General features: G+C 42.2%; 2 protein-coding genes and 1 long non-coding RNA gene across 3 annotated transcripts in view; 1 reads left to right on the top strand and 2 right to left on the bottom strand.

The window, feature by feature from the left end:
• LOC121673402 (ephrin-B2) overlaps positions 1-2204 on the bottom strand; it is a 45704-nt gene extending 43500 nt beyond the window's left edge. The window contains exon 1 of the mRNA XM_042046688.1: positions 1014-2204. Coding sequence (XP_041902622.1) covers positions 1014-1141 — 128 coding nt within the window. The 5' untranslated portion in view covers positions 1142-2204. The remainder of the gene's footprint in view (positions 1-1013) is intronic.
• A 2695-nt stretch (positions 2205-4899) lies between these two features.
• LOC121673401 lies at positions 4900-5765 on the top strand. Its single transcript, XR_006019202.1, has 3 exons — positions 4900-5061; positions 5220-5370; positions 5504-5765. It is a non-coding gene; the product is annotated as an uncharacterized LOC121673401 (long non-coding RNA).
• Positions 5766-8151: 2386 nt separating this feature from the next.
• On the bottom strand, positions 8152-18681 carry LOC121673400 (arginine and glutamate-rich protein 1-like). Its single transcript, XM_042046687.1, is given in 5 exon segments — positions 8152-10169; positions 11417-11500; positions 13847-14072; positions 18070-18185; positions 18187-18681. Coding segments are annotated over 5 exon segments (831 nt in total). The 5' UTR covers positions 18427-18681; the 3' UTR covers positions 8152-10004.
• Positions 18682-25656: the final 6975 nt, after the last annotated feature.

Raw genomic sequence — 25656 nt, 5'->3', positions numbered from 1 at the left:
ATACAAAAAAAAATTTCAATCCACTTCTGCTTTAAAATTCCCTTAACTCACTAGAGATTACTTCTTCCTATCGTGATTTTTGTTCTTCAGACTAGTGATTCTAATCACAAAGGTTCAGAGGATCTCACAAGTGAACAAAGCCAACTTCCATTTTGTATGTCAAAAATCCAAGGAGACAAAAGAGAAGTATAAGTAGCTTTACACCACTGCCTCAGACTTTTCTTTAGAAGGACAGCTCACTTTTCAAAAAGTTCCTCTTTCTAATAGCAATAATTTTGTATGTTTCAGTAAAGAGGATGGTTTTTTGTTTTTTTGGGTTTGGCGGTTTTTTTTTTTTTTTTAGATAACACATCTATTTTAAGAGTGAGCTTTAAAAGTGAGGTCCTGGGAACGCATGTACATTTTTGCCTGGGTTTGTTAATGAAGAATGACACTAAATTGTTGTGTGATGGGTAATGCTTAGTTCATTACTCACTGACATGTGCCTTGATACCATCAACTCCTCAACCAAATTTAGCCCTGTTACAAGCAGATGTAACTTCGCTGGAGTCAATGGGATGAGTTTGCATCTGCAGACGGAGAAGTTGGAGAGTATCACCCTTTCCTGGCAGCTCAGCGCAGCCCGGCTCCTCCGCTGCTCCAGCCCGGGCGAGTCCGGACCTTGCCCGCAGGTTTAATCCTGCTACCGCCGCACTACACCCCAGCCCGCTCCCGGTCCGCCGACCCGGCCCGGCCTCCCCTCCCTCCCGAGACCCTCCCGCCGGGGTGCAAGGGGCGGCGGGGCAGCTCCGCCGTCACACGGAACACCCGCCCCAGGAAGGGCCGGATCCCGCTGCCAGCCACGGCCGGAGTCCCCCGCCGCCGCCGCTGCTCACCGCCAGTACACCCCGCCCCGTCCCCGTGTCTCCCGGCGGCCGGGGCCGACCTGCGGCACCGTCCCGTCCCTCCCCCGCCCTCGGAGGACAGCTCCGGCCCCCGGGGAGTCGGCGGGCGGGAGCGGGATGGAAACTTACTTGGGGTTAGAGGAATTCCAATATATGGGGTCTAAAACGATGGACCGCGCCAGTGCAGTTCTGCATAAAACCATCACGGCTCCCCAGCAGTACTTCCAGGCGGAGGCATCTCGCCTCCGCGCTGCCATGGTCGCAGGCGGCACCGAGTCCCTCCCCGGAGCCTCGCCAACTCCGCCGTGCGCCTTCCCACGCACCTGAGCAGCAACAGCAGGGTGGGTGCCCGGTATCCCAACAGCCGGGACGACTGATACGGAAAAAAGAGTAATAAAAAAAAAATTGAAAAAAATCACACGGTAAGAGTCGACGATGCACTTAGCGAGAGCTGCAAGCAGATCTACTGAGTCATGTATGCCACTCGCACGTAGGGATATCTCCTGAGAGGTCAGATCCAAGCTACCTCCGAAGTAACAGCAATAGCAAAAAAATGCAAACGCCTCAGTCCTTCCTCTTAGTGGGGGTCTCCCGGCTGCCTTGGAAGATGCCACTCAAACTGCCAACTCCCATTTGGATCCAGAGCGCCATACGCGTTCACAGTGTCTAAGGCTCGTGTGAAAAGGAGTAAAACAAAAAAATATATTTAAAAAAAGGTAAAATAAAAGATGGTGGGAGAAATAAAAGGGTTAGGGGAAAAAGGACACAGCTTCGGCGGGAGATTCCTTCTGTATGTCTCTCACTGGTCCCCGCAGTTTGCAATCCGCACGGGCACCAGCCCGGGCTGTTTCAGGCAGCTCGGAAGCAACCGCGAGTCAATAAATCCACTCCGAGTCAGCTCCCCCAGTCCCGAGGAGGCGCATCCACAGGGCTCCGGCTTCCCCGAGGGGCACTGCTGTCCTTGTCGCCGGCAAAGACCACGGAGCGGAGCAAGGAAATAAACAGGGGCGGACAAAAATGATTACAAAAAAAAAAAAAAAAAAAACCAAAACCAACCAAAAAAACGGCGGGGCGGGGGGGTCGCAGCGTCAGATCGTCCCTCTCCCGTTGCGCGATCTGCAGTGCGCGCCGCGGCGGCCGACTGAGGGGGAGGAACGCCGGGCGCGGGACTTGCGCCACCGCGCAACCCAGGGCGGAGGAGAAGGAATGGAGCGAGGGAAGAGGAGCGGCGCCAGCCACAGTCGTTCCCACCGCGGCGCTTCCAACCCCCGGTGCCGCCGCTGCGAGCTCCCAGCGCAGGAGCGCGGCCGGCAGCAGCGCGCTGCCGTAGCCATATAAGCGCGGCCCCGCTGCCCCGCCGCCGCCGCTCATAGGGCCGCCGCCGGGCCGCCGCGCTGGTTGGGCGCCGCGCCTGTCACTTACCGCCGAGCGGCGGGCGGGGCCGCGCCGAGCCCGGCCGAGCGGGCCGGCAGGTAACACCCCCCGGCCCCGCTGCGCCGCGGGCGGCCGCTGCCCGCCGTGCGCGGACAGTCCGCTCGCTGTGACTCACACCAGGGCTGTGCGGGAGGCGCGGCGGGCCCAGATGGAGCGAAATCGGGGCGGGGGGGGGGCGTGGGGGGAGAAATTAAATAAGCATTAAAAAACAGCCTTTGCTAAAACTGTTTCCCAAGTATACTGCCGTTCAAAGAGCGGGAAGCAGCGGCAGGGCCGGAGGCACGGGGCTCCCCCACCACCCTGCCCGCTGCTGCGAGCGCAGCACCCCGGGGGAGCGCACTGCCGGCGCTGCGCGGCAGCGGCCACCTCCGCGCCGTTGCGCGGGAAAGGGCTGGGCCGTGTTCCCACTGGCGCGGAGCTCCGTGCACAACTTTCTGCGGGTTCCCTGCCGGGAAGGAGGCCTGAGGGTGCTTCCGCGCTCGGTTCCTACTGGCCCTTCCCACGGCTTCTGTGAGTTTTCGAAGTTTATCTGGTTGCGCGACTATTAGCCACGGGCCGTCACTGAATAAAGAAGAGCCGGACATGCCGAGCCCCTCAGAGGGATGCAGAACGGCGGGCAATGCGGGGCTCCGGGGCCGGCTGAGGATTCCCTCCCCTTTCTCTGGCGATTGCTCAGAGCCTCTTTCTTCCCCTCTAGATATTCGTGGGAAGGGTTCGGACACAGCTCGTTTTCAGACGCCGCGTATCCCACCAACACGGCACCTGGCCCTTTTATTTCATCCTATCATTAATTTCTGGCCAGAGGCAGCTACCTGCGGGCAGCGCTGGAGGTGTTTTCCCCGCGGCTTCGCAGGTCCCCCGGGAGGTGCGGAGGGCGCCGGGGGTCGCGGGTACCCCCGACGCCGCCCTCGGAGCCCGACACGCCGCGGCTCCCGCGGCACTTCCACGGGGACACAGCTCCCACTAGCGGCCAGCGGCTGCCCTCCGCAGGGGGAGCGCTCCCGCTCGGCGGTCCCCCTCCACCCTCCCCCGCGTCCTGCCCGGTCCGGCGCCCACACGGTTCCACGGCAAAAGTCGCCGGCAAAAGCGAAACAGGGCGGCGGTACCGCTGCCCCGGGAGGTGGTACCGGGCTGGGGAGGCGGCACACACGAGGGGTCCACAACGAGAGCTGTACCGAAGCTAAACACGTGTGGTGTAATGGCATAGTCGCTCCTGTGAAATTAAGGGGGTTACCGAATTTCTTCCAGTAGAGACTTCTTGCCAAAATAGTATCTGCAGAAAGGATTAAAAGTGAAATCCCAGGAAATTACGGCGCTCTTTCTGCCATTTCCCTACCTTTTAGTCGAGGCATGCAAAGAACATGCTACCAAAGACCCTAATAAAGAGCCAATTTCGCATAATTTTATTCCTGAAGAAATATGGGTATTCGCTTAAAAATCGGCTTCGTGGTGGTGCTTGTCCAGCTTTTAGACGAACGCCAAGAAGCTCTTATAAGGAAAACAACTGGCAGTGTAATTTATTTCCCTGATCAATTTTGGAACCCAGTGTTCTCTTTCGACCCCTTTTCAACTGAACGGGTGTTTCAGCCTGGCAGAGCCCGCTCCTCCCGCCCGCAACAGAGGGGAAAAAAATTGGACGCGCGCTCGAAGCCCCATAGATTTTGTGTTAATTGTGTAGGGTTGTTCTCTAATGAAATCTACCACTCAAGAAAACAAGGAAATCAGTTTGCTTTTCAGACAAAACATCGAATACGTTTTAAGTAAACTGCTTAATTAAATTTAATTTGCAGTGAGGAAGGAATTGCAGATCCGGCGACACAATTTGGTGGAAAAGGATCTGATTCCCGGGACGGAAACTTAGCACTCAAGTGGGAGCTTAGGTATCTATGCACACCGAGGGGCATCAAAGGAGAACTTCACCAATGAGGGGAGGAAAGTACTTAATTATTAAACTTTTAAGCAAATGTGTGGTGTATAGCCGGTCGTGAGGCAACGTAAACACGGAGCCTGATCAATGCTTCCAGAAACAGAGACATGCAAAAATAGGTCTATCTCAATTTTGTGATGCTGCTGCTTCTGTTTGTTTAGAAGCAAAAGGTTACGAGCGGTGTTTTGTAAAAGCTGTGAGTAAACTGTGACCTCTAACTCTTCGTATCCTTGCTTTAAGTAAACCAGAGGAAATGAAGAGTCCTGGTATTGTCTGAAAATATCCTCCTGTAGCTAAATATATCACACGGCGCCTATTGTCCAGTGCCTAATCATTTTTACGCAAATACAGCTGTTTTACTTTACTGTCCAGCATCCTACCGATGCACACTGTAAGAGTAAAAAAATCCGCGTTAACAAAATCATTTTTCAGTAAAAAACAAGACAAAATTGGGCACTTGTTTCCGAGATAACCTAAGAAACAAAGATTAAGACATCCAAAGAAATGCGGGCTCGGTGGCTACACGGCTCAGGTCACCCTTTTTGGCCGAGGAACCGGTCCCTGCGGCTGGGGTCGGGTCGCAGAGCCCTTTCAGCGCTGCAGAGTTACGGTTCCGAGCAGGGCCGGGCCGGGCCGGACCAGGAGGCGGGGGCCGGGCGGGGGCGGGCGGCGCTCTGAGGGGCTGCGGCGGCGCGGAGCCCTTGGGCAGCCGCCCTGCGACCGCGCTCCTTCCCCGGTCTCGACCCTTGCGCCCGCTGCATCAGCCTCCAGCCTTTCCGTCTCGCTTCCGAGAAGGGCCTCGGACACGGGAGAAACGTAAGAGTAAAGGTTGGGGACGGGGATTTCAAAGCAAAAATGCCGACGAATGTTCGGAAGTTAGAAATCGGCTTCGGCCGCCGCTTCTCTGGGGGCTATTTCAGGAGGAGGGCCCGGCAGACATTTCGGGTTTCGCAAGGAACGCGGTTTCCTTACAGACGAACACACAGGGAACAGGCTTCTGGGGGAAATCCTGCCGCGGCTGTGGGAGCGGCGTCGCGGCCCCCCAGCGCCCGGGCGGTCCGGCTCGGCGGACGAGGATGGACGCACAAATGGACAGATGGGTGGATAAGCGCGGCCAGAGAGCAGGTGAGACCTGCCTATCCCTTGCCTTCACTGAAAAACTGGGACTTAGCTGTTTGCACCGCTTAAACCTTTATTTCCTGTACCTCACCCAGGGTTAAAAAAAAAAAAAATCGTGTTTTCACCTTCTTTCCGACAGTAATGTGGGGAATAACTACACAGATAGTACTGGCTCTGGTACTACAAAATCTATAACGAAGGGCAGCTAACCTGAATGGGATCAGGATTGGGCCCACAATCCCAGATTCTCTTTTAAACATCAACCAAAACATGAAAATTTTGAAGCGGAAAAGCTCACCATCATTCATCATTACATGAAAATGTACCAATTTTCAAAGTCGAAAAGATATAACTCAATGGATACAATTACTGCTAAATTCAATAAAGAGAAATGATCACAATTGATGCTTATTGACTTAAATGGATTGTTTATAATTTGTGCAAAAGGCCAAGTGTGCCAGATACTTGAAACAGCTCTTCATTCACACCACAACAGTGCATTTTCTGCACTTATGGTAGAGTAAGTACATATCTAGATGTTAATTTGCCTTCTCCAGGTCTGTTTCATAACCATAGTTTTGGTTAACCATAGCTTCTTAGAAAATGAGCTTGGCTTTTCCCAAATACAGCCATAGAATTCAAGCAGCCTTGTAATAAGTCAGAGAAGACTCATACATCCAAACCATGCATTTTGACTCTGTTTGACTTAATGCCAATTCTCAGTCCCAGTATTTGAAAACAAAACTATTTACATTATTCTACGGTCTGTGATATGAGGGGTAAGAAAAATGACCTGGGATCAAGCTTCTGCCACACAACTGGCCTTTTATTATCAAAGGGGATCTATGTCCTTTTGAGCAGAGCTGATGCTGAGGCAGCGTAACCCTTGATTCTAAGTGTCAGTCCAGGGAAGATGATTGCAAGCATGAGGTTGTTCAGTACTGAAATGTCAACAGGAGCTTGGCACTATTAAGCAGGTTAACAAAACGGTGGGATGGAAAGAGGGGTATAACCCTGAAAGGCACACGTGGCAGGACCAGCATGAGAATGGAACAGAGGTGCATGAAAGTCATGGTTCAGCTCCTGCTAGACTGGCGCATCAGTCCGAAACCAGACCAACCCAGGCACTTCAACCCTATCCTCCTGCCTTGGAATGAGCCTTAGGCACACAGGCTGCTCCAGTTCTCTTCTGAAATAAATCCCCTCTGTAATGCAGCCTGGAAGGTGTTTATTGACTTGAATTTTGCCTGCACTTGCACCAAGCTGAGACCCTGCAATGACAGAGCTAAGACCCCAAGTGCTCTGAAAATGTTTAATGAGATACTGCATACAGTTAGAAGTGAATAATAACCAACACCTCCATATTTGGTGTACATGCAATAAATGGCAGAACTCAAAACAATCCTGAGAGCATATTAATAGCATTGCAGAGGGGGATACCAGCTTCAAGTCAGGAAGGACAATAGATAGGGTGAGGTGTGTGAGGTGGCACATAGCTCAAGAGAAAAGGAGACATCAAAGGTAAATCCTTCTTTTTCAAGACAAGATAGGAATAGCTGAAGTCTTGATACTTTAGTGAGATTATACATACGTATGCAGTTGCTTGGCAGTTTAGACATCTCACTAACTTAACTGTCTCTGCTTTGCTAAGCTTCAAGGATACCATCCCTCCAATACATCTTAGGAGTTAGCTTTCCACTTGGGCTTGGAAAAACAATGATAAATGAACATGGGAAGTTCAAATGGCAGTTTAGCAAATCTCCAAAGTAAGAGCACATGTTTAGCGTGCTGCTCTAAGGCCTTCCACGCTCCTGCCTTTGCCAGACAGATGCACTGTTTCGTATTAAAATAATTATCCAGGACATTTATGAACGTGCTTGGGAAAATTAAGATCTCTTCTGTTGCCATATAAGGGAAATGAATACTGCTCATAGTAGGTGGCAACAAAAATGCCTACCTGCCTCCCTGAGGTGGTCAACAACACACAAAACCCCAGAATAACCCAAGACTTGTCTAACCAAAATTTGAAGTTGAAACTTCAAACTGTAATGAAATAAAAATTAAACACCCAACACAATCACCAATAGCACCTTCTCTATGTAGGTTTATATCCTCCTATAGATGCATATGAGGAGCTCACAATTTAAACACTACATAAATGTCAGCCTATGTTCCTACATACTTTGCATTAAATGGATATGAAGTCCTATGGGAATATAAGAATATCCCAAGTTCTTACCATCAAATGCCAACTTGCCCCCTTCCCAAACTGTGTGCACTATTTTCCTAGAAATCAACAGTATCTCTGAAGTCCTACAATAATTTTAAAAAGAAAACCCAACAATGCAAACATAACATTCACCAACACCAGGTCTGCAAAGATCTAAAACTTAGAGAATGCCTTAGGACAGCAAAGAGACAGCATATTCCACCAACTGAACTTCTACGCAACAGAGGAAATGAAACCAGACCAAACCAAAGACCTAGCTGCTTTCCCTTTTTTTTTTTTTTTTTTAAAAGGGCACTGGAAGGAGAAACAAGTAGTGAAATGTGGAATGGCAGAAGGGGCAATCTCATTAGGAATGGGCATTTTGTCCACAAGATAGTCCTAGAGGTGGGACTGAAAATAACCTGGTAACATCTAAGCCTACACAATATTAAATGCAGAAAACAAATGCTGCTATTTAGCAGCAAATTATGTGATGCAGAACAAAATGCTTGATACCACAGCTGCATGTATGATTACTTGGCTTCTTGCTTTTAGAACAGGAAACAAAACTGCATAGGTCTGTTTTGAGTATTGACTTTTAATAGCTTGTTTCTCATAAGGGAACAGGGGATGTTTTCTGTTTTAGAAATACAGGTATCAGTTGATCTTTAAATACAGCCTGCTCCTGCCAACAGGTCATGTACATGATTTATTTGGCTTCAGCTTTTGTTTTTATGCATTAAGCAACCTTCAACCTTCTTTTGTAATACAATATATAGACAAATTTAAGTACAGTAATAGTGTAGGTATTTTACCGTCTTCACATTTTCTTGACATACTGGACAAAGTGATACACATAAGTCTGCCCCCAAGCCCCGGTTTCATACAAAGCATGTTGAATACTGCTTTCAGTGGCACATTCAACTTGATCTCACATTTAATTTGCTAAATCTACAGAAACAGACCCATTGGAAATATCAGGAATTATTTCCAACTTTGTCCAGTGGCATTCAGATGCTCAGGCAACTACTGGTAACTTTCATTTTATGGTTACTACAGATGTTGCACGCTGACAGGAAAAAGAAAGTTTTAGAACTGGACAAGCTATAGTAATCTAGGTTTTGGTAGAGGAATTACATACAAAAAGGGGAACTTTATATATATAGTTTTCAATCTGTAGTTTCATTTTTCAAAATAAAACCTGTATATATAAATGGATAATATTCAAGATCTGTATAACAGTTGCTTTCTGGCTAAAACAATATATTTAGACAGAATCTCACTTTCTGTTTTTCAGTTCAAATATACTAGCCAGTCCAGTCCTTTGGGAGAAAAAACTTCCATTTTTAAATCCTTTAGGATCCATCAGATTCATTATATGGTAATGACCTTAACTTATACAATATATTATATTATGAAGTGAACTGAAGGGGTTTAGATATCGGAAGTATTGGTTTGGGTGCAGTAAGCCAAACAGCCGTTTAAACATGATACTACAGCTGAAATAAGTCTCTGTCAGAATAAAAACCAACATTCATAAAAACAGCAGCAGCCATCAATAACATTCACAACTGCAGGGATTTTTTACTGTGTGTAATTTTGCATTATAAGTAGAAGCCACAATAGTTTAAAGCAAAATTTAAAAAAATATCACTATAGTCTTGAATTTAATAATGTGAATTTTCACTCTTATAGCCGTTTATAGAAGTGTACTAAAAAAATTTACTTAAACATACGAATTTAAGACTTTCACTTTATTCGGCAAATTGGTTTATTTACACAATGGGGAACGCTGGTTGAATGCTGTCAATGTAATAAAAACAAATCTAACAGAGACAATACTGAACTCTCTATGTATTCATAGCAGAAATGACAAACTATTTCCTTACCTGTATCAGGAACATCAAGCGCAACAATGGGACAGTATCATAGGACACTGATTTAACAATAAACCACAGAGGTCCAGTAATACTATGGCAATTTACTCATGTATTTACTGACTTTAAAATAAAAACATTAAAAGTCAGCAATACCCAGTATAAAGTTCTGTCAATTATCAGAGTCAAACTCTGATGAGTAGGTCAGTAAAACCTTATCAGATCATCCACAGTTCATTAAGTGACATGAGTTGCTTCAGACCACCAATACAGAAACAAAATTGATGAAAACAGATTACCCTCTAAAAGTCAACGATGATCTGGTAAGGGTTTAACTTAATGGAAGTTTAAAAAAAAAAGAATTGCAGAGCACAGCCCCTATTAGAACAAGCTAACTTTCCAACTTTCAAAAAAGACAAAAAAAATTTGAGAGAAAGAAAAAAAACCAAAAAACACTTCAACATGAAGCTACCATACAAAGTTTTTGTTTGTTTTCCTTTTTTTGTTGTTTTTTGTTTGTTTCTTTTTTTCTTTTAAGAGTTCAGAGTTGAAATTTAATCCTGGCTTTTTAGGGAGAAGGACAGTTTTGGCCTAGACTTTCCTTTGCCCAGGATAATTTTTTGCTCTTCCTTTTGCTGACGCTGTCTCTCTTGTTCTAGTTTCATCCTCTCCTCATGAATCTTTCTTTGTTCTTCAACAATTTTCAATTGTTCTTCAGCCTATATAGGAAAATGGTAAAATTTAGGCCAGCATATTTTGCAGTCATAAAAGCAATTTACAAGTCCATATTAGCTTCCAAACAGGTCCAATCCTGCATAAGTATGTAAGCAGTTCTGCCTGAGCTAGGTGCCATAGTTGGTTTCAGTGAAACTATTTATAAAATGGTTATTTGAATTAAGTTTAGAAGAAACACTGAGAACTTTCTACAGCTAATGTATCGAAATCTGGAGTGCTTACATGCCATGTTTTTCAGCGTTGCTTTGCACATAACATATTTTAATTAAGGAAGACATTAGATACATACAGAAAGTGTCCCAACACTTGCCACGTGTAAGCTGAAGTAACATACACACATAATGAAGTAACATACCTTCAGGCTGAGGTCTCCCTGCTCCAAAACCCATCTAAAAACCCCTCCTAATCCAAAACCATCTTCACTTGATTTGCAACTTGTCGATCCTTACATTGACCTATAATTCTTACAGCTCTCTCAGTGGTCTTCTAAAGGTGCTTATAGTTCATTACATCAGTCAATACTTTAAATTTTCCATTTGTCCTGTTTCCACCATAAGAGGTTGAGAAGAGGGTAAAACAGAAAGATCTAAAACAGATGTAGTTCAAGCAAAAAGATTTAAGAAGCCTCATTTTTATATGAAAGATGTGCAACTACTTGGGCAATTGAAACTGACAGAGTTCAATCAGAATTTAGAAGCAGCTTAGTTTGTCTTATCATCAATTGATTAGAATCAGCTAATTCATATTGAATGTTTTCATGTGGCAAGCATCTGATTAAATGGGCTTGAAGACCAACAAAAGTTAGACTTTCCTAACTTACACATCTTAAGCTTATGCTGAAAGTCCCTTTCAGCACTTCTACATCAACATTATACTAGAATCAAATCTAGTTTGTACTTGTCCTGCTCAACAAAACAGAATTAGTCACACAAAGCTGAACACATTTGCAAACTTACTTCAACATTCCCCATGAGATATAGCTAAAACGTACTTTTTAAATTCTGAAGGCAGACATTTCCCTTCTAAATTAACTGCATCCAAACTGTTTTACCGACCTAGTGTTACTGCTAAGGATCTGGTCTTTTATGCTCAGGGGAAGGAAAGCAGCGTTACTGATGGAACCAGCAATATGCAAGTTAAACTCTAGAAAGGGTTGATTTGTTTAAGTGTCGCAAATCAGGCAGAGACACCCGTATTTCCCTACAGAACAGTTAAAAACACCTTCACATACCAGTTTAGCTTGCGCTTCTGCAATTTTTCGGTTATTCTCTTCTAGTATTCGCTCTAGTTCCTCACGCTTTGCACGCTCTTCTTCCTAAAGGGGAGGACAGGGCAAGATGTTAGTAAAGTAAAATACTCATTTCTGCATGTTCACTAATCTTTCTCAGAATTCTCTTGTGAACTGACTTAAAGTGGCAGCTTTACAGCCACCTATTTTGCCTCACAACGGTAAACTGTGCAGCCACTAAAACTGGTTTCTAGTACTCAATTTAAATCATCCCGCCCAGTCCAAACAGCAACCAACTAAACCCTCCCTAATCACAGAATCCTGACAATTTATTACTAGAATTTTAATATCACACAAATCAACAAGGACAACTACAAAAACTGGATAGTATTTACCAAATTAAAAAGTAATATAGAAAATATAAATAAAGTGAATAGTTTGTCTCACCAATTAAGTATACCTACGTATTCTTTACCTATACTCCTTTAATCAGCATTAAAAGTTGAATATTTACTGTCTTGTCCAGTGTCCTGCAGAGTGTGCTCCTCGGCTGCCATACGCGCCAGCTTCCTCTTTAAAATGATTTGTACTGTTAGCTTGGCAATACCTGCATCAGCAGCTCAACCATTTATAAAGAAACAACATACAAGGAAGGCTGAGCTGAGGAATGCAGATGTTTATGGTAAGAAGGAACAAAAATATGTAAATCATTCCTAAGGCAAACAATTAATAAGAAAAATACATTTACTGTTAGTGAAAAATACAAATGGTAATCCATACTTCATGGAGCTATGGGCTTCTTTCATGGGGAGAATGGACTTAACATTCAGTCAGTATTTTGACAATTTTAAGACAGCTGAAACTGTCTGCAGTATGAACTTGGAATTCAGGAGTCCAGGGAAGGCAAGATCAGGAAATAAAGCCTTTTAATTGTTGTTTTCTTGGTGAATTTTATGGAACTCTGTTATGCAACTCAAATATGAAGACTGCGTGAAAAATTTTGAAGTGTTTCAGTTCACATAATATATATCCAAATTATTTTTATATTTGGAGGATTTAAAGTTAGCCAGAGGTTTGTGTCTGTGTAAGAAAAAAAAGTTAATACGAACAAAGCAAGCATATGAAAACTTCTTACTATGACTAGTAACCAGCTACTAGCTAGCACACTTCACTCCAGGCATGGAGGTTTATTCTGCATTACAAGGAACTGGTGGGACTTGTCCACATGACAATGATGATACCAAAAATACTTTCTTAAAAAAAATCAAGTCATCCATCTGTTCAAATGAAAACCTCTAAATATTATGAATTTGCTGACTATGGACATGTAAATCAACTTAAACTCTTTGATATTAAAGTCTGAATTTGAAAAAAAAAGTATAATTTATTGGTTTCAATATTTATTGTAACTTAGCATTCCATTTGTTTCCATGTAATTTGATACTACGTGACTGACAAGTCACATCTAGTACGAAGGGGAAAGCTGCATTGCTACTGTCTCTCCTTTCGTAAGCCAATCAAAATATTAATTTAAAATAAACTGTGTAGGACGTACAGAGTGAAAAAAGCATTTGACACTTAAGACTATTTAGCACAAATTTCCTCTACAGTTTGAAGTTTGTCTTGAAATTTCTAGATCCTGGAATGATTGGTGCAGGCAGGCATCAAAGCCTTTAGTAGCAAATTACTGTCTCACAGAAAGACATTTTCAGCTTCTGCTCCAGCTGCTGATTAAAAACCAAAACAAAACAACAAAAAAAGCCCCAAAAACCCAAGTCACACGTTCAGCTTGACTTCAGACAAGGGCAACCTGCTCTTTTATAACTTCTAGGGAGAAAAAAAGGAGTTGTTAGTAGTTATTAAAAATGGATATAATGATTTGGACAGAGATCCTTCGTGAAGACATGGATTGGCTTATGCTTGAAGTCCCAGAATTAGTCCAATGTAAGCTCAAGGAAAATGTTCATTTTAAATGAAGAATAAGAAACCTATTTGTTAAAGACAGGTACTGCAGCTCACTGCTGGACCCTGCTTTTTGCCTGACTGAAGGCAAAAGCCTCTTACAGTCTAGGTAAACAAAATGAAACAAATGAAGGATATATAATTACAGATTTTTCAATACCCTTCCCCAAAATGAAAGGACTGCTGATAAATCCTGCAGCCATGGCAAAAGTTTCAAACAATTCTGAAATATGTAGGTCAGTTCCTTTAACAATCAAGTATCCTTGTTCAGGTTTTAGGAGAGTAACTGTTTAAATATCAGTGAGCTCCTCTGAATAGGCTAGAAATTAAGTTTCGCAGCAATTCAAGTTTGTATGAGAAGGGAATTAGATTTGCTGTATTCCATCTCTTTCTGAACCGAACAGGAGGCACAAACCGACACTGAAAGTTTTGCCATGGACTGTCTCTACTTTCCAAACGACCGAGCGTTACCTCTCTGGCTTTTTGTGCTGCAAGTTCAGCTTGTCGCTGTCGCTCGAGTTCTTCGAGCAACTGTTTTTCCATGATGCGCTTAGCCTCCTCCACCCTGCGGAGAACCTCTCGCTCAATCTCATCCTTTCTTTTCTCCAACTCTTCTTCTACGCGCTTAGCTACAAGTTCTTCCACTCTTCGAGCAGTTTCTTCCTCTATGAGTTTCTCTTCAATTTCTTGTTGACGACTGCAAAATGCAAACATGAGAATTACATTTTTAATCAATAATGTTTGCACTGAAACAAACTCCTTCAACACACAGCATCAGCCATGCTACTGAATAACTTCTACACATAGATGATATATTTAAAGAATATTTTGCCCTACATCTAAAGAAAGTGAATATTCAGGCCATCAATGTTCCTATCACAGGAAATCCATTCAGACCACACCATATTTAACATCTTTCTATATACTAACAGACTAAATTGAAGACAACTTATCCTACTTCTTGATTACAATTAGGGGGAAAAAAGAGAAAAAACCCCAACCTAAACCAACAACCACAACACCATGCCACCCTCCTCAAAAAAATCCAAACTCCACCCAACTTTGACCATTATTCACCCTTCAGGAGTTTAAATGGTCTCAATTTTTCACATATAGTAATAATATCCTGTAAAATCTTGTCATAAGGCCATCACCTTAGAGGCACCAAACTAATTTCCAGTATCTTAAAATAGAAGACAGAAGCAATAAAATTTGTGATTTCAATATTTTAGCTAGAATTCTAGGTGTTGTATCTGTAAGCTGGTTATCCAGTCATTTACCCTAACAAATTTCAAGTACTTCAGCTCTTAACTTTTTTAATGCAGCACTCGTGTTTCTACCATAACAATACAAAATAAATTATCAACAGTACCAAGCACTAAATAAATCCTTGCAAACTGCTGCTTTCCATGTTCTGAATTTTGGAAATATTTTTAAATGTATTGTCTTTATTTTAATTTAGCAGCAGCATCATCATTTAGCCTGATCACTACTTTAATTTTTCATTAAAAAGTATACAAATATACTAGGTAAATTTGCAGGTTAATTACCAAATACAGAAAAACAACCCAGGTAGTAATCACTGGTGCAACATCGCAATTAAGATATTCAAGGATGACCAACAGAGAATATTCTGTTTTTCATGTAGTACTATTTACTTGGAATTATTATGAGCTTTGGGGAGAAGACTCTTGGTTTTAAACTTGACACTGAACTTTCATTTTAAATATTCCATGAAGTACCGAACAATCTTATGAAACTTATCTTCTGGCCTGTCAGCAACACAAATCCAGGATTCAGAATACCAACTACTGTTGTAATATCTTAATATTCTGCCATTTTCAGAACGTTTGCATTTTCCTGTGTCATTTGGAAGATCCTTCCTAATCTTATGTGAAAAGTAACTAATTAAAAAAAAACGTTACATAATTTACCAACTTTTAGATGACCTAAGGTACAATTTGCAAATATGCAATAAGGAGATGATGAAGTATGGATCACTCATCTACATACATATGGGAAATAAAAAGGTGAAAGGCTCCCAATTTCCCCTGTTCACGTGTCATCTTTTCAAAAGTATACTGAACTAAGTGGATCTCCTTCCTAGAATGTTTTGGAACCCTCAACTCAATCATTCGGCCAGAGAATATCAATTTTAGTCTTACGATCCTCCAAAGACAGCAATCTTAGCTGGGGGCACATTAGGCCAGCAGTCACTTTTTCAAAATGGACACAAAATATCTTGAGGTGATTTTTTTCAGAAAAAAAACCCCAAAACAACATAAGACAAACAAAAAACCTGGACCACTCCCAGAAAAATCCATCAAACCCATTCTGAAACCCATTTAAGTGTTATCGCTGCCAAGCTATGACCCTTTGTAGCCAAATGTTTAAACATCCTTTATATACTAGGTATCATTTTATTTTAAAAGGTTTTCTTTCCCTCTTACAAGTATTTATTCAGCAGCAGTCTCACCATCCTGTACCAATACAGCTTAGCATACTTTAGCGTCTGTTCTAAAGAAACAATTCATCATAAAGTCCATATTCTCGTGTTTTATTAAAGTATCATAGCTTTATGTTTAACATCAGGAAATCTAGGAAAAAAGTTAGCTAATTGAATAAAGATAGTGCATCGTTACAAAAATACCATGACACTCATGTCTGAAACAGATTTTCAAATATCCTCAGCAACTGATGATGTACTCAAATTAAGCACTGTGCCTGCACACATTTCATTCTTCTCATTCCAACAAATTCCACTCAAATTTAATTAAACCAATCAAATGTATTTTTAGCCTTGTAGGCAATGATAATATTACGATGACTTAGACCTTATCAAGAAAATAAAATTATAAACACAGATATAAATCTCGGTGATTTATTCTGCAGTATACCAACTTTTTCTTTTTTTTTTTAGATCACATGAACTTACAGTATTTTATCATTTCATCATCCTGGCCTACTGAGTTATGATTCCAGAGCAACAGATAAGTCACTAATGTAAAAACTATTTTTAGTATGATCCATTTACTTCTTAAACACTAATTGTATGAAATCTGCAGAAAAGAAACCACTTATATTTCACAAAGTTTCTGAGGGGAAAAAAGTCATACTTGCAAGGCAAGAAAATGAGCATTACAGGAAAGGGCTGAAGTTAGGCTGTGTATTGAGATTTGAACAAGACATGAGAAGAAGAAAGTCACTTCCAATCTATGAACTGTTCACTGATTTATTCAATCAGAAAGGAAGTACTTCTTTCATTATCTAACATGAATCTATACTAACATACAGAACACAATTCACAGATAACTTACTAAAATACCATACTTTTCTACTCTACTAAGTTTTATTGCTTTTTCTTTTTAAAATTTAAAGTGTATTGAAGGAGTATCAAAATTCCATGCCCAATTGTTTCCAATATTGATTCTTCCTCAAATGTGTCTACTATTCTGTAGCAAGTATTGCTCAAATATCAAACTCCTTCTATACACACTTCATGAGCTGTAAAATTTCAAAGCTAACTTACATAGAAAATTTACTTACATATGAACTAAAACAGCTTGTAAGTACTAGAGTAAACTATTCATTCTATTCTCAAATTCTTAAGCACATTCCAGTTCTTCATTGTAGATATGCACAGAATATTTTTCTTAATTTAGGTACTGAATAAAATTCTAAACCACAAACCGAGGATCAGTATGTCAAAACGTGTCAATTTCCACGTGTTTGTGTTACTGTGGAAGTTTTTGATGACATCACTGTCAAAACCCTGAAATTAGCAAAGGTGATTGTCTTCAAGCAAAAATGAAAGTGACAACTTGGGATCACCAAGCCCGACAATGACAACTAGTATTTCCTGAGAACAATATGGCTGAAGTAAAGCTCCACCTGAGAATTAACGCACTACTTGGCTTCGCATGTACAAACAAGTGCTATTTCTGAATTAGGTGGTCCAATGAGCAAAGGTAGTGATCACAACTGTTCAAACCGTTCTCCTCTCTGCTGCATAAAGGTCTGTTTTATAACTTTATACGTTGCTAAACATATTAATGCACCGCCATTATTAAAGTAATATTTATATCTACAGACTTAATAAATAACCACACTCCCCATAACAAACTGAAAAAAGGGCAAGGTTTCAAATGAAACAAGTCACCGGATCTCACCGTCCTATTTGGCAAGAAAGTAATCCCACAGTGTTAATATAGCAGCTGCACAGTGTTTCTTGAAAACCTCAGTCGAGCAACTCTAGGTGCCTCCGCTCGACGCGTAACAAGCTCCACGCCACCGAGGGGAGGGGCGGGCGTGTGGAAGTGCAGCACAAAGCCTCAGGGGCGCCGAGGCCTCCGCCGCAGAGGGAAGTTTAGGAGCAGCGCAGGAGGGAGAGACCAGCGACGGCGGATGGGAAGCGGGCAGAGCCGGCCGGGAGGAGGAGGCGTGCGGGGGGCTCGCACCCCGAGTGGGCGGCTCCTACCGCACCTGAGGGAGCCGGGCTTTGAGAAAGGGGCGGATGGCGGGAAAACAGGCATTGGTTAGGCCTCAGAGAGGGCCTAAGCGCCTGTACCCAGCCGCAAGCGGCCCTAGCCCACAGGAAGAAGGCGCGGAGAGAGAGGCACCAAGGCACGGAGCACCTCCCTTCCTCCCCCATCCCTCACCACCCCTCTCGTCCCCAGCGCAGGCCCAGGGCTCACATTTTCCGCTGCCGCTCGAACTCCGCTTTTTTCTCCTCCTCCTCCCTCTTCTGTTTCTCGTCCAGGCTGCTGCGCTTGCTCACCGTGCGCCCGAAGATGTCGATACGGTCGGGGGGGGGAGGAGGCGCGGTCGCGGTCCCGGTCCCGGTCGCGCCGGGAGGAGGGGGCCGTGTTAGAGCGCGAGCGGGAGCGGGACTCCCGGCGCCGGTTCCGCTTGCTCTCCCGGGACTTGGAGCGCTTCCGTGCCCGCTCTTTTTCTCGGGAGCGGGACCGCGATCGGCTCCGGTTCTTCTTGTTGTGCTTGGAGCTCTTGGTGTGCTTGGAGCGGGACGAGCTCCGGCTGCGGGACCGACCCATCCCGGCAGAGGAGAGGAGAGGCCGCGCCGGCGACCGCTCGACCACCCCCGCCCCCTTTGCTAGCGGCGCCTGAGAGAGGTGCGAGGAGGCTCTGCGCGCATCAGCACCGCCCGGGCGGGCCCTTCGTCCTCTCCCTTTCCACCGCTTTGCGCTGCGAGGAGAAGGAACAGGCCCCGGGAGCGGGAGTGAGTCCGGACGCGGCCAAGATGGCGGCCCTGGCTAAGCAGTGACTCTCCTCTCCCGCCCCACAATGCACCGCGCCGCGCCCGAGCTGTTCGCTCCCCTCCCCACCGCCTCCGGCGCCGCGGCGGAGGAGCCCGAGAGCACTCGTCAATGTTCGGCAGCCAATGGCAAGCGCCGCTTGGAGCGGGCCCCTCGGCAGCGATGATGAGGAGCGCTCCGGCCGAAGGGTTGCCTGAGAGAGAATTGCTGGGTTTCCTTTAACTGAAAGTTGTATCAAGCACTGAATATTTTCTTTTTCTTTTGTTTTGATACGGGAAACAGAGGGAATTATCAGTGCAGATTACGGAAGTTGCGAAAAACGCTTAAAGGCCCCACTAAATTGTGAAAATTAGTTTTTGAGTCCTCTTGCACCTCTGTGAAGACCCATCCTTAAAGGGAACGAATCACCTGAGATTCGTAAATGCTCATTGGCAGAAAGGAACGACAACAGTCAGAGGGTCGCAAACAACCAGAAGGTTTTATCAGTGAATTACACACACTTGGCAAAGAAATTAGTATGTTAGTCCCATGGCAGTGGGTTTTGGATAAAAGGGCAGGGTGAAAGGGAAGAGAGGAATTAATGAGGGAAAGAAGAATTAAAGCTGAAAAAGAGGTCATCAGTTTTGGTTCCACCGTCGACCCAGCTGAGGGAATGTCAATCCTGATTTCAGCGTCCATCCAGCTGTGTCGGTCTGGCCGATGAGATGCCCAGGGTCCTAGGGGTCTGTCTCCTTCTAGTTTGTCTCCAGTGTGGCATAGGGAAGGGCTCTCTTGGTCGTATTTAAATGTATTTACCTGTACATGTTATTGTCCATTGTTAGCAACAGGTGTGTAGGCATAGAAGAGTATGAACTCAGTGGTGTCCAGGTCAGGCAGAGACTATGAACTCAGTTGTTCTATAGGCATGTGTAGGATGTTTTTATTCCAGTTCTGCCGTGTAATTGTTAGCCATTTCTGCTATAACAAAATTTGGAACTGGCGTTATTCTTTATTTTAGTAAACTGGTGCAATCTATAGATAGTTAACCTCATTCTTTACTTTGAGCCAAAATTTTAGCTCCTTGATAGCTTTCAGAACTTGTGTGCTTGCTTTTTTTTTTTTTTTTTTTTTTTTTTTTTTTTTTTTTTTTAATAGGTCTGCATTTTTTCTAAGTACTTATACTAAGCTTGCAAAAGGTTCCTTTAGCCATTGGACAAAATCCACTCTCACGTTAAGATCTTTTCTCCTAACTAATTTGATTGACTTGCCTTATTTTTCTCAAAGGAAGACTTTCTTATTTTGAAACTCAGTCTATTTAGTACCAAAAATAAGTAAAATGGAAGCATCTTTCTGACAGGTCATTGTGCAAGTAATAGCTGAGTAAAGGACATGGTGAAACCTGCACGGCAGGAATTCCAGTGCCACAGGCCCTGGGCATACTTGTTTGTCCCTAGCCCTGGGGAAGCTCATGCAACAGGTAACTAAGAAAGTTGATAATCAGACCTTTTAGCCCCTCACCGGGTAGGTAAGTTTCTAGCTGGCACCTTTCCTGAAGCAATTTGCTACAAGTGTGTACTGGAGCCTTTAAATTCATACTGTGCATCAGGTTCTGGATAAAAAATATATCATAATTTTTTTAGTACTACATATCATAGCGGATGTACCAAACTTGACCTGAAATGTAGTAGGGAGGAAGGGGCAGAATTAATTATTTCACGGTCACTTATAACTATAAATGAGTTTTAAAAATAATTTTCATAAACCAAGGTTTCTCCTTGGTAAAGTCACTCTAACCTGGACCTGTATTTATTGTTATTTTAGACAACCTTGGTTGTCTGAAGAAGTACCAATTTCATCAGCAGATTTTTATTCCTATTTATTAATATTGACTCATCAGAGCTATAAAATGTAATATGCAATATTTTATGAGAACAATTAATTATGATAGATTGTGTGGAATTAAGGAATTATATAGAGTAACGAAATAATTTCCTCCAATCCATTATTGTATTGTTCCGTCTCATTTTTTTTAAGTTTCCAAATAAATAAGAGCACAAGATTTTTAACACCTGTAATAGTTTAAGGTCATTACTCTATTTACTTGGTTATTTATGAGGTCTAACTTCTAGTACTTCTGGAAAAATCTCTTTTTCCTCTTGAAAAATACATTCCTAATAGATAAAAAATTTAGTAGAAGAACATTGCTATCTGTGATTTCTCTTTACTTTGAAGTTTGGTAGTTGTTTGATTGTTTTTGGTTGGTTTTTTTTTTAATTCTTCCACCTTATATTTCCCAGCTTAATGATAGTAAAATATTAATATTTAGGGTTTGTTTTTTTTCCCACCCAGATATAATTACAATTGATATGGAATTACAGTACCAAAAGGAACTTTTTAGTAAATACTAAATTTAAAAACTTTGTTTAATTACATAATTTAATTTCTTGTTTTCAGCTAATTAAAAAAGAAGATGGTAATTTCCCTTGTCAGTTTTCTTTCAAAATTTTCAATATTTGATTAAAGTCATGCAAATTTTTTTTTGATTAAATAATATTAGAATTGTTGTGTTTTTAATCCCTTGTAAGTACGTGTTTTATTCCCAGTTTGCAAGCCATACTGAATTTCCATGCACCCTTGTGTTTTTGCATTTTTTTTCCATTTAATGTATCTCCGTATATTAAAATGCATAGTTCGCTTCTTAAAACGGTTGCCTTGGAGTTGGAAAATACCTTATTTGACAGCCAAATGGTGGTGTAATTAAAGCACCTCACCCTTCTTTACCTTGGCTGCTGTCATCACATGAAATCTCTCAACCCATAGGCATTTGGGGATAGCTCCATGGAGATATTGTGTTCTTATAATCTCCAGATTGTACCTGCTCTTGCTTACACTACCACTTCTGTCATTATCTGGGTCAAGAGGGATCTTGGGAGATTAAAGGTGGATTATTTTGGGTTGTGCTAGTGTGGCACAGCTGGATGTGACATCTTTGCAATAGGTCTAAAACAGAAGAACTCTGGAGGGCAAGCAGGGGAAGAAAGCAAGAGCATAATAGGATAAGGTGTTTGGTATGTAATTTGCTGTCATCTGGTATAGTCTGCCTCACAATAGTAAGAGAGCAGAAGTAGCACAGAAGAGCTAAGAAGAAAAAGGTGGTTTAAATGTGTATTGGTTCTTTCAAAGTAGCTGTTTCAGCCAGAGTTCAGAAACTATGAATACAGGTGGGGGGTTCAGTTATTTTTTATTCTAAGTATGAGGCAGCACTGGGATTCATGTCACGTAGATCACAGAAGCTGTACAGGAGTAGAAGTTGTATCATTTAGTTACTTTTTAATGATTTTTTAATGCCTAATGCTGGAGTTGCTTGTTGTGCTTATGTTTTTTTTGTCAGGTGCTTTGTTTCTCTTTGAGCAGCTCTGTGGAGTTCTGAGCTGCTAAGCTGCAGAGGTAGGGAGATGGGCAGAACAGCTGTGAGGAAGGCATGGCAGGATCATGGAACAGTTGGCAGAAAGAGAAATATCCTTTCTAAAACTTGAGAGAATAAGTGACAAAAACTCTGCTTCAAAGGACTACTAAGAAGAAGAAAAACAGTTTATTGAAAGAATGTAGAAGAAATGCTGTAAAATGAGAAATTAAATAAATGCAAAGAGTTTTCACATTGTACTTATAAAGAAAAGTTGAGTAGACTGTATACATAAGTATAGTTATTAGGTAAAATAACTATTTTCCTCTTTTCCATGTTCAGATGATAATCATGTCCTTGGAAATGAGCAATACTGTACAGAATGCTGTTGAAAGTGTTTTGTAATTTGGATATGCAAAAAGGCACAGCTTGAGTAATCAGGACTAGTGTGTGGATATATGATAATCAAATTAATTTAAAACAATATCTGGTTTCTTTCCCATGTGGATTTAGTTTTAGAAAATAAAGAAAATTGCCAAATTTCAATCAATGTGGGAATTTAAAAATTGCATTGTCAATGCCAGAGGACACTTTGTGATTTTTTGTTTTATGTAAGCCCACTAGCCAGTTTTTTTTTAACATTTGGACTACGTTTTTCTGTCTACATGGTAGGGGGGAAAGAAATGTTCATCTGTATGCTTTGTTTGCAGTGCCTAGTCTATTTAGGTCCTAAACAAAAGCTCTTGAATGCTGTTAGAAGTGGTGAATATAAGTTTTGATCACAACTTGAGACACTGATCTGCAAATCGTAGTGGTTCATAGTAATGCACCTTTTTCTGAGTATTTTTTTTCAATATAATTGATACCATGGTAAGTATGCACATTTAAGATCACATGTAAGTATTTATATATGGACCTATGCCTTGGTCCGTCAAAGACTGGCAATAATAAAAGTCCAGCCAAGCTTCCTGAGCAGCTGCATAATCATAGAGCTACTTTAACTCAGTAGGCATGCTCTCATTTTTCTGAAGGACTTCATAGCAATTATAGTGTTGGTATGTGTGACTAGGGATTTAAGCCAATCAGAAATGAGTTGAGGTGTCATCTAAGCTTCGTGAGGGACTGATCCAATGTGAACACTGGGATAATACCTTTAAAAAACCCCCAAAACCACAAACAAAACAAACCAGAGTAGCAACGAACACTGTTATTCAAAACCAGGTTGCTGATGATTCAGTGGTTAACAGTGGTTAGACTAGTTGGACAAGCAGGAAAATGGGATTCAGGTGTGTCCTCATTCATATCAACATCTCTTCCTTCCCATGACCATATGTTAATCACCAGGCCAATGTCTAGGCTGGAGGAAGGTGAGAAGGGAGCTGGGGGCAAAGTTTCCCTCTGTGTCCTCACAGATTTCACAAAATAGAAAATGAATGTTCAGAGGCAGGCAGCAACATGTTGTAACCTAATGTCAGTGGTACTCTGGAAGCAGGGGAGCAAGTTACTCTGGATTTAAGTCTATTCAACAGACCAGTTCTGAATTTTGTTACATAATCATGAGAAAAGAGACAGGGCTAAGCCTGAGAGCTGGAGCACAAAACTTGGCAGGTGCTGTAACTGCTTGAGTGTTGTATAACATTTCCCCTCCCAAGGCAGCTGCATTTCAAAAGGAGTGAGCCGTGTTCTGTTCTTCAAAGGCTACTGTAGGCACTGCCCTCAGGAGAGTACTCCCAGTTTTTGGCTCCTGAATAGATGAAGATGCCACCTTTGTGGTGCTGACTCAGACACCTCGGCTTTAACAAGGCGACGGCCACGCCTCCTTGTACAGAATTTCCTCTTGGCTTTTTGACTCCTAGTTAACATGTGTATTTGATGAGTTCCTAAATTATGTTTAATTTTGAAAAAAGTATTTGGATTTAATACTGGCTGTGGAAATTTTATATCCAAAATGTTTTGCATATTTTATCTGCAATCATGATTTTTCCTGGGTTTTTTTCTGCTTATTTCTTTAAACACACATCTCTAGTAGTACCACTTTTTCTGTATGAAAATGACTGGGAGTGATTACTTTTTTTTTTTTTTTTAAGTAGTCAAGAAGCAACTTGTTTATGATAAAAATAGGATTGCAGTTATGGGAAAAGCATCCTACCCACACTTAAAAATTAAATCAATGCTACTACAATTAGTGGGAATTGACCCTGAAGCATTATTTAAGGTTAACAGCTATTCTGTTAAAATTTTATCCAAAAAGGGTCAGACGAAACCTTCTTTTCTTTTCTAATCACCATGCAAATTCATGAACTTTAAAACTTGTACATATTAGAGTGGGCAGAAAATAGCAGTTTAGTTAAAAAATATAAGACATGAGCAAGCCAGTTTAGCAGGAAGTCTTCTGAGTGCCAGTTTCTGCCTCCTGTATTCACAAAAGTCGTGTTTTGTTTTGCAAGTTGATTTGTTAATTAATTTCCTTGACTTGTTAGGTTAAAGGTTGAAGGAATAAAGTTTTTGGGCATGATGCAATTTTATTTTACAGTTCTGTTTTAACAGAGGTTTTACTTTTGAAACTTTTTGAGAAAAATCTCACTAGAATGGCAGAAACTGAGAGCCGGTACTTATAGGCATCTTTCTTAATGATCTGAAGAGTAATAAAATACTGAGGAGGAAATAGACATTTTGAAGTTCATTATTCTGGGGGTTTTCTTTTGACTGTCTCTTCACTCTTTTTGGAAGACCAAAAATATTGAGGGATATGTTATTTTCCTCTATGATTGTTCCTTATATCTTTTATCCCTAAATTAAATCAGTACTACTTGTCTGCAGATTATTTGATAATTTTTAAATTGAATTATAGCAATTCTGCAGGTCAAAAGGGATAGTATTTTCATGAGGGATCTGGCTGAGTTGTCCCAGCTGATGATCTGCCACAGAACTGTAACAAAAACCATGACCTCAGCTGAACTGGAACAGGGCTGTGTTGGTGAATCGCAAAAGCTCTGAACAGCGGGCACCTTCAGCAGATGTAGCATCCAGCCCACTGCTTACGTAGCGTCGTGCCACGCTGCACACAGCTACACGCTCCATAGTGTCTCTGCACCGTCTCTTTCATCGGCCGTCAGCCCAGCTGGGCACTGATTTCACAATGGGTTTGGTTCATTAGGGTCTAAGATGACACTGTGTTAGAACAAAACCAGCTTCTAAATGCATGGAGTATCTACTGCCTAGATATACTAATCCAGAGGTATACCTGGCATCAATGTCTATGTGGTTTCTGGTCACTGACAGTGTTTTGTGTTGGCATAAAAGTTTGGTAAAGTTGTTTTCACGTTTCTATCACAGATGCTAATTGTGGCTTTAAGAAGTCTCGGGATATAATCTTGGTAATGTGGGAAACAAAGTAAATGTGGAATGGAAAGCACATTTCTTCTTTATCTCTTACCTACATTATTACCAACCTTTGAATGGATGAAATATATGCTTCTATTGTTTAAATCATTGCAATGTGTAGTGGTATATTTGCATTTGGACAACTCTGTACTTTGCTTTGTGTCCCGTTTTTGGAGATGGGGAAGCAGCTAAGGGAAGAAGAAAAAGTTGCCCGTACAATGTTAAAACATTTGAAGAAATAC

This window comes from Corvus kubaryi, unplaced genomic scaffold, assembly GCF_017639235.1.
Source record: "Corvus kubaryi isolate FWS band 111438036 unplaced genomic scaffold, C.kubaryi_AGA036_p1.0 65381, whole genome shotgun sequence".
Taxonomy (NCBI): domain Eukaryota; kingdom Metazoa; phylum Chordata; class Aves; order Passeriformes; family Corvidae; genus Corvus; species Corvus kubaryi.
Note: the sequence above shows the minus strand (reverse complement) of the source record. Positions and strands in the feature narration are given on the sequence as shown.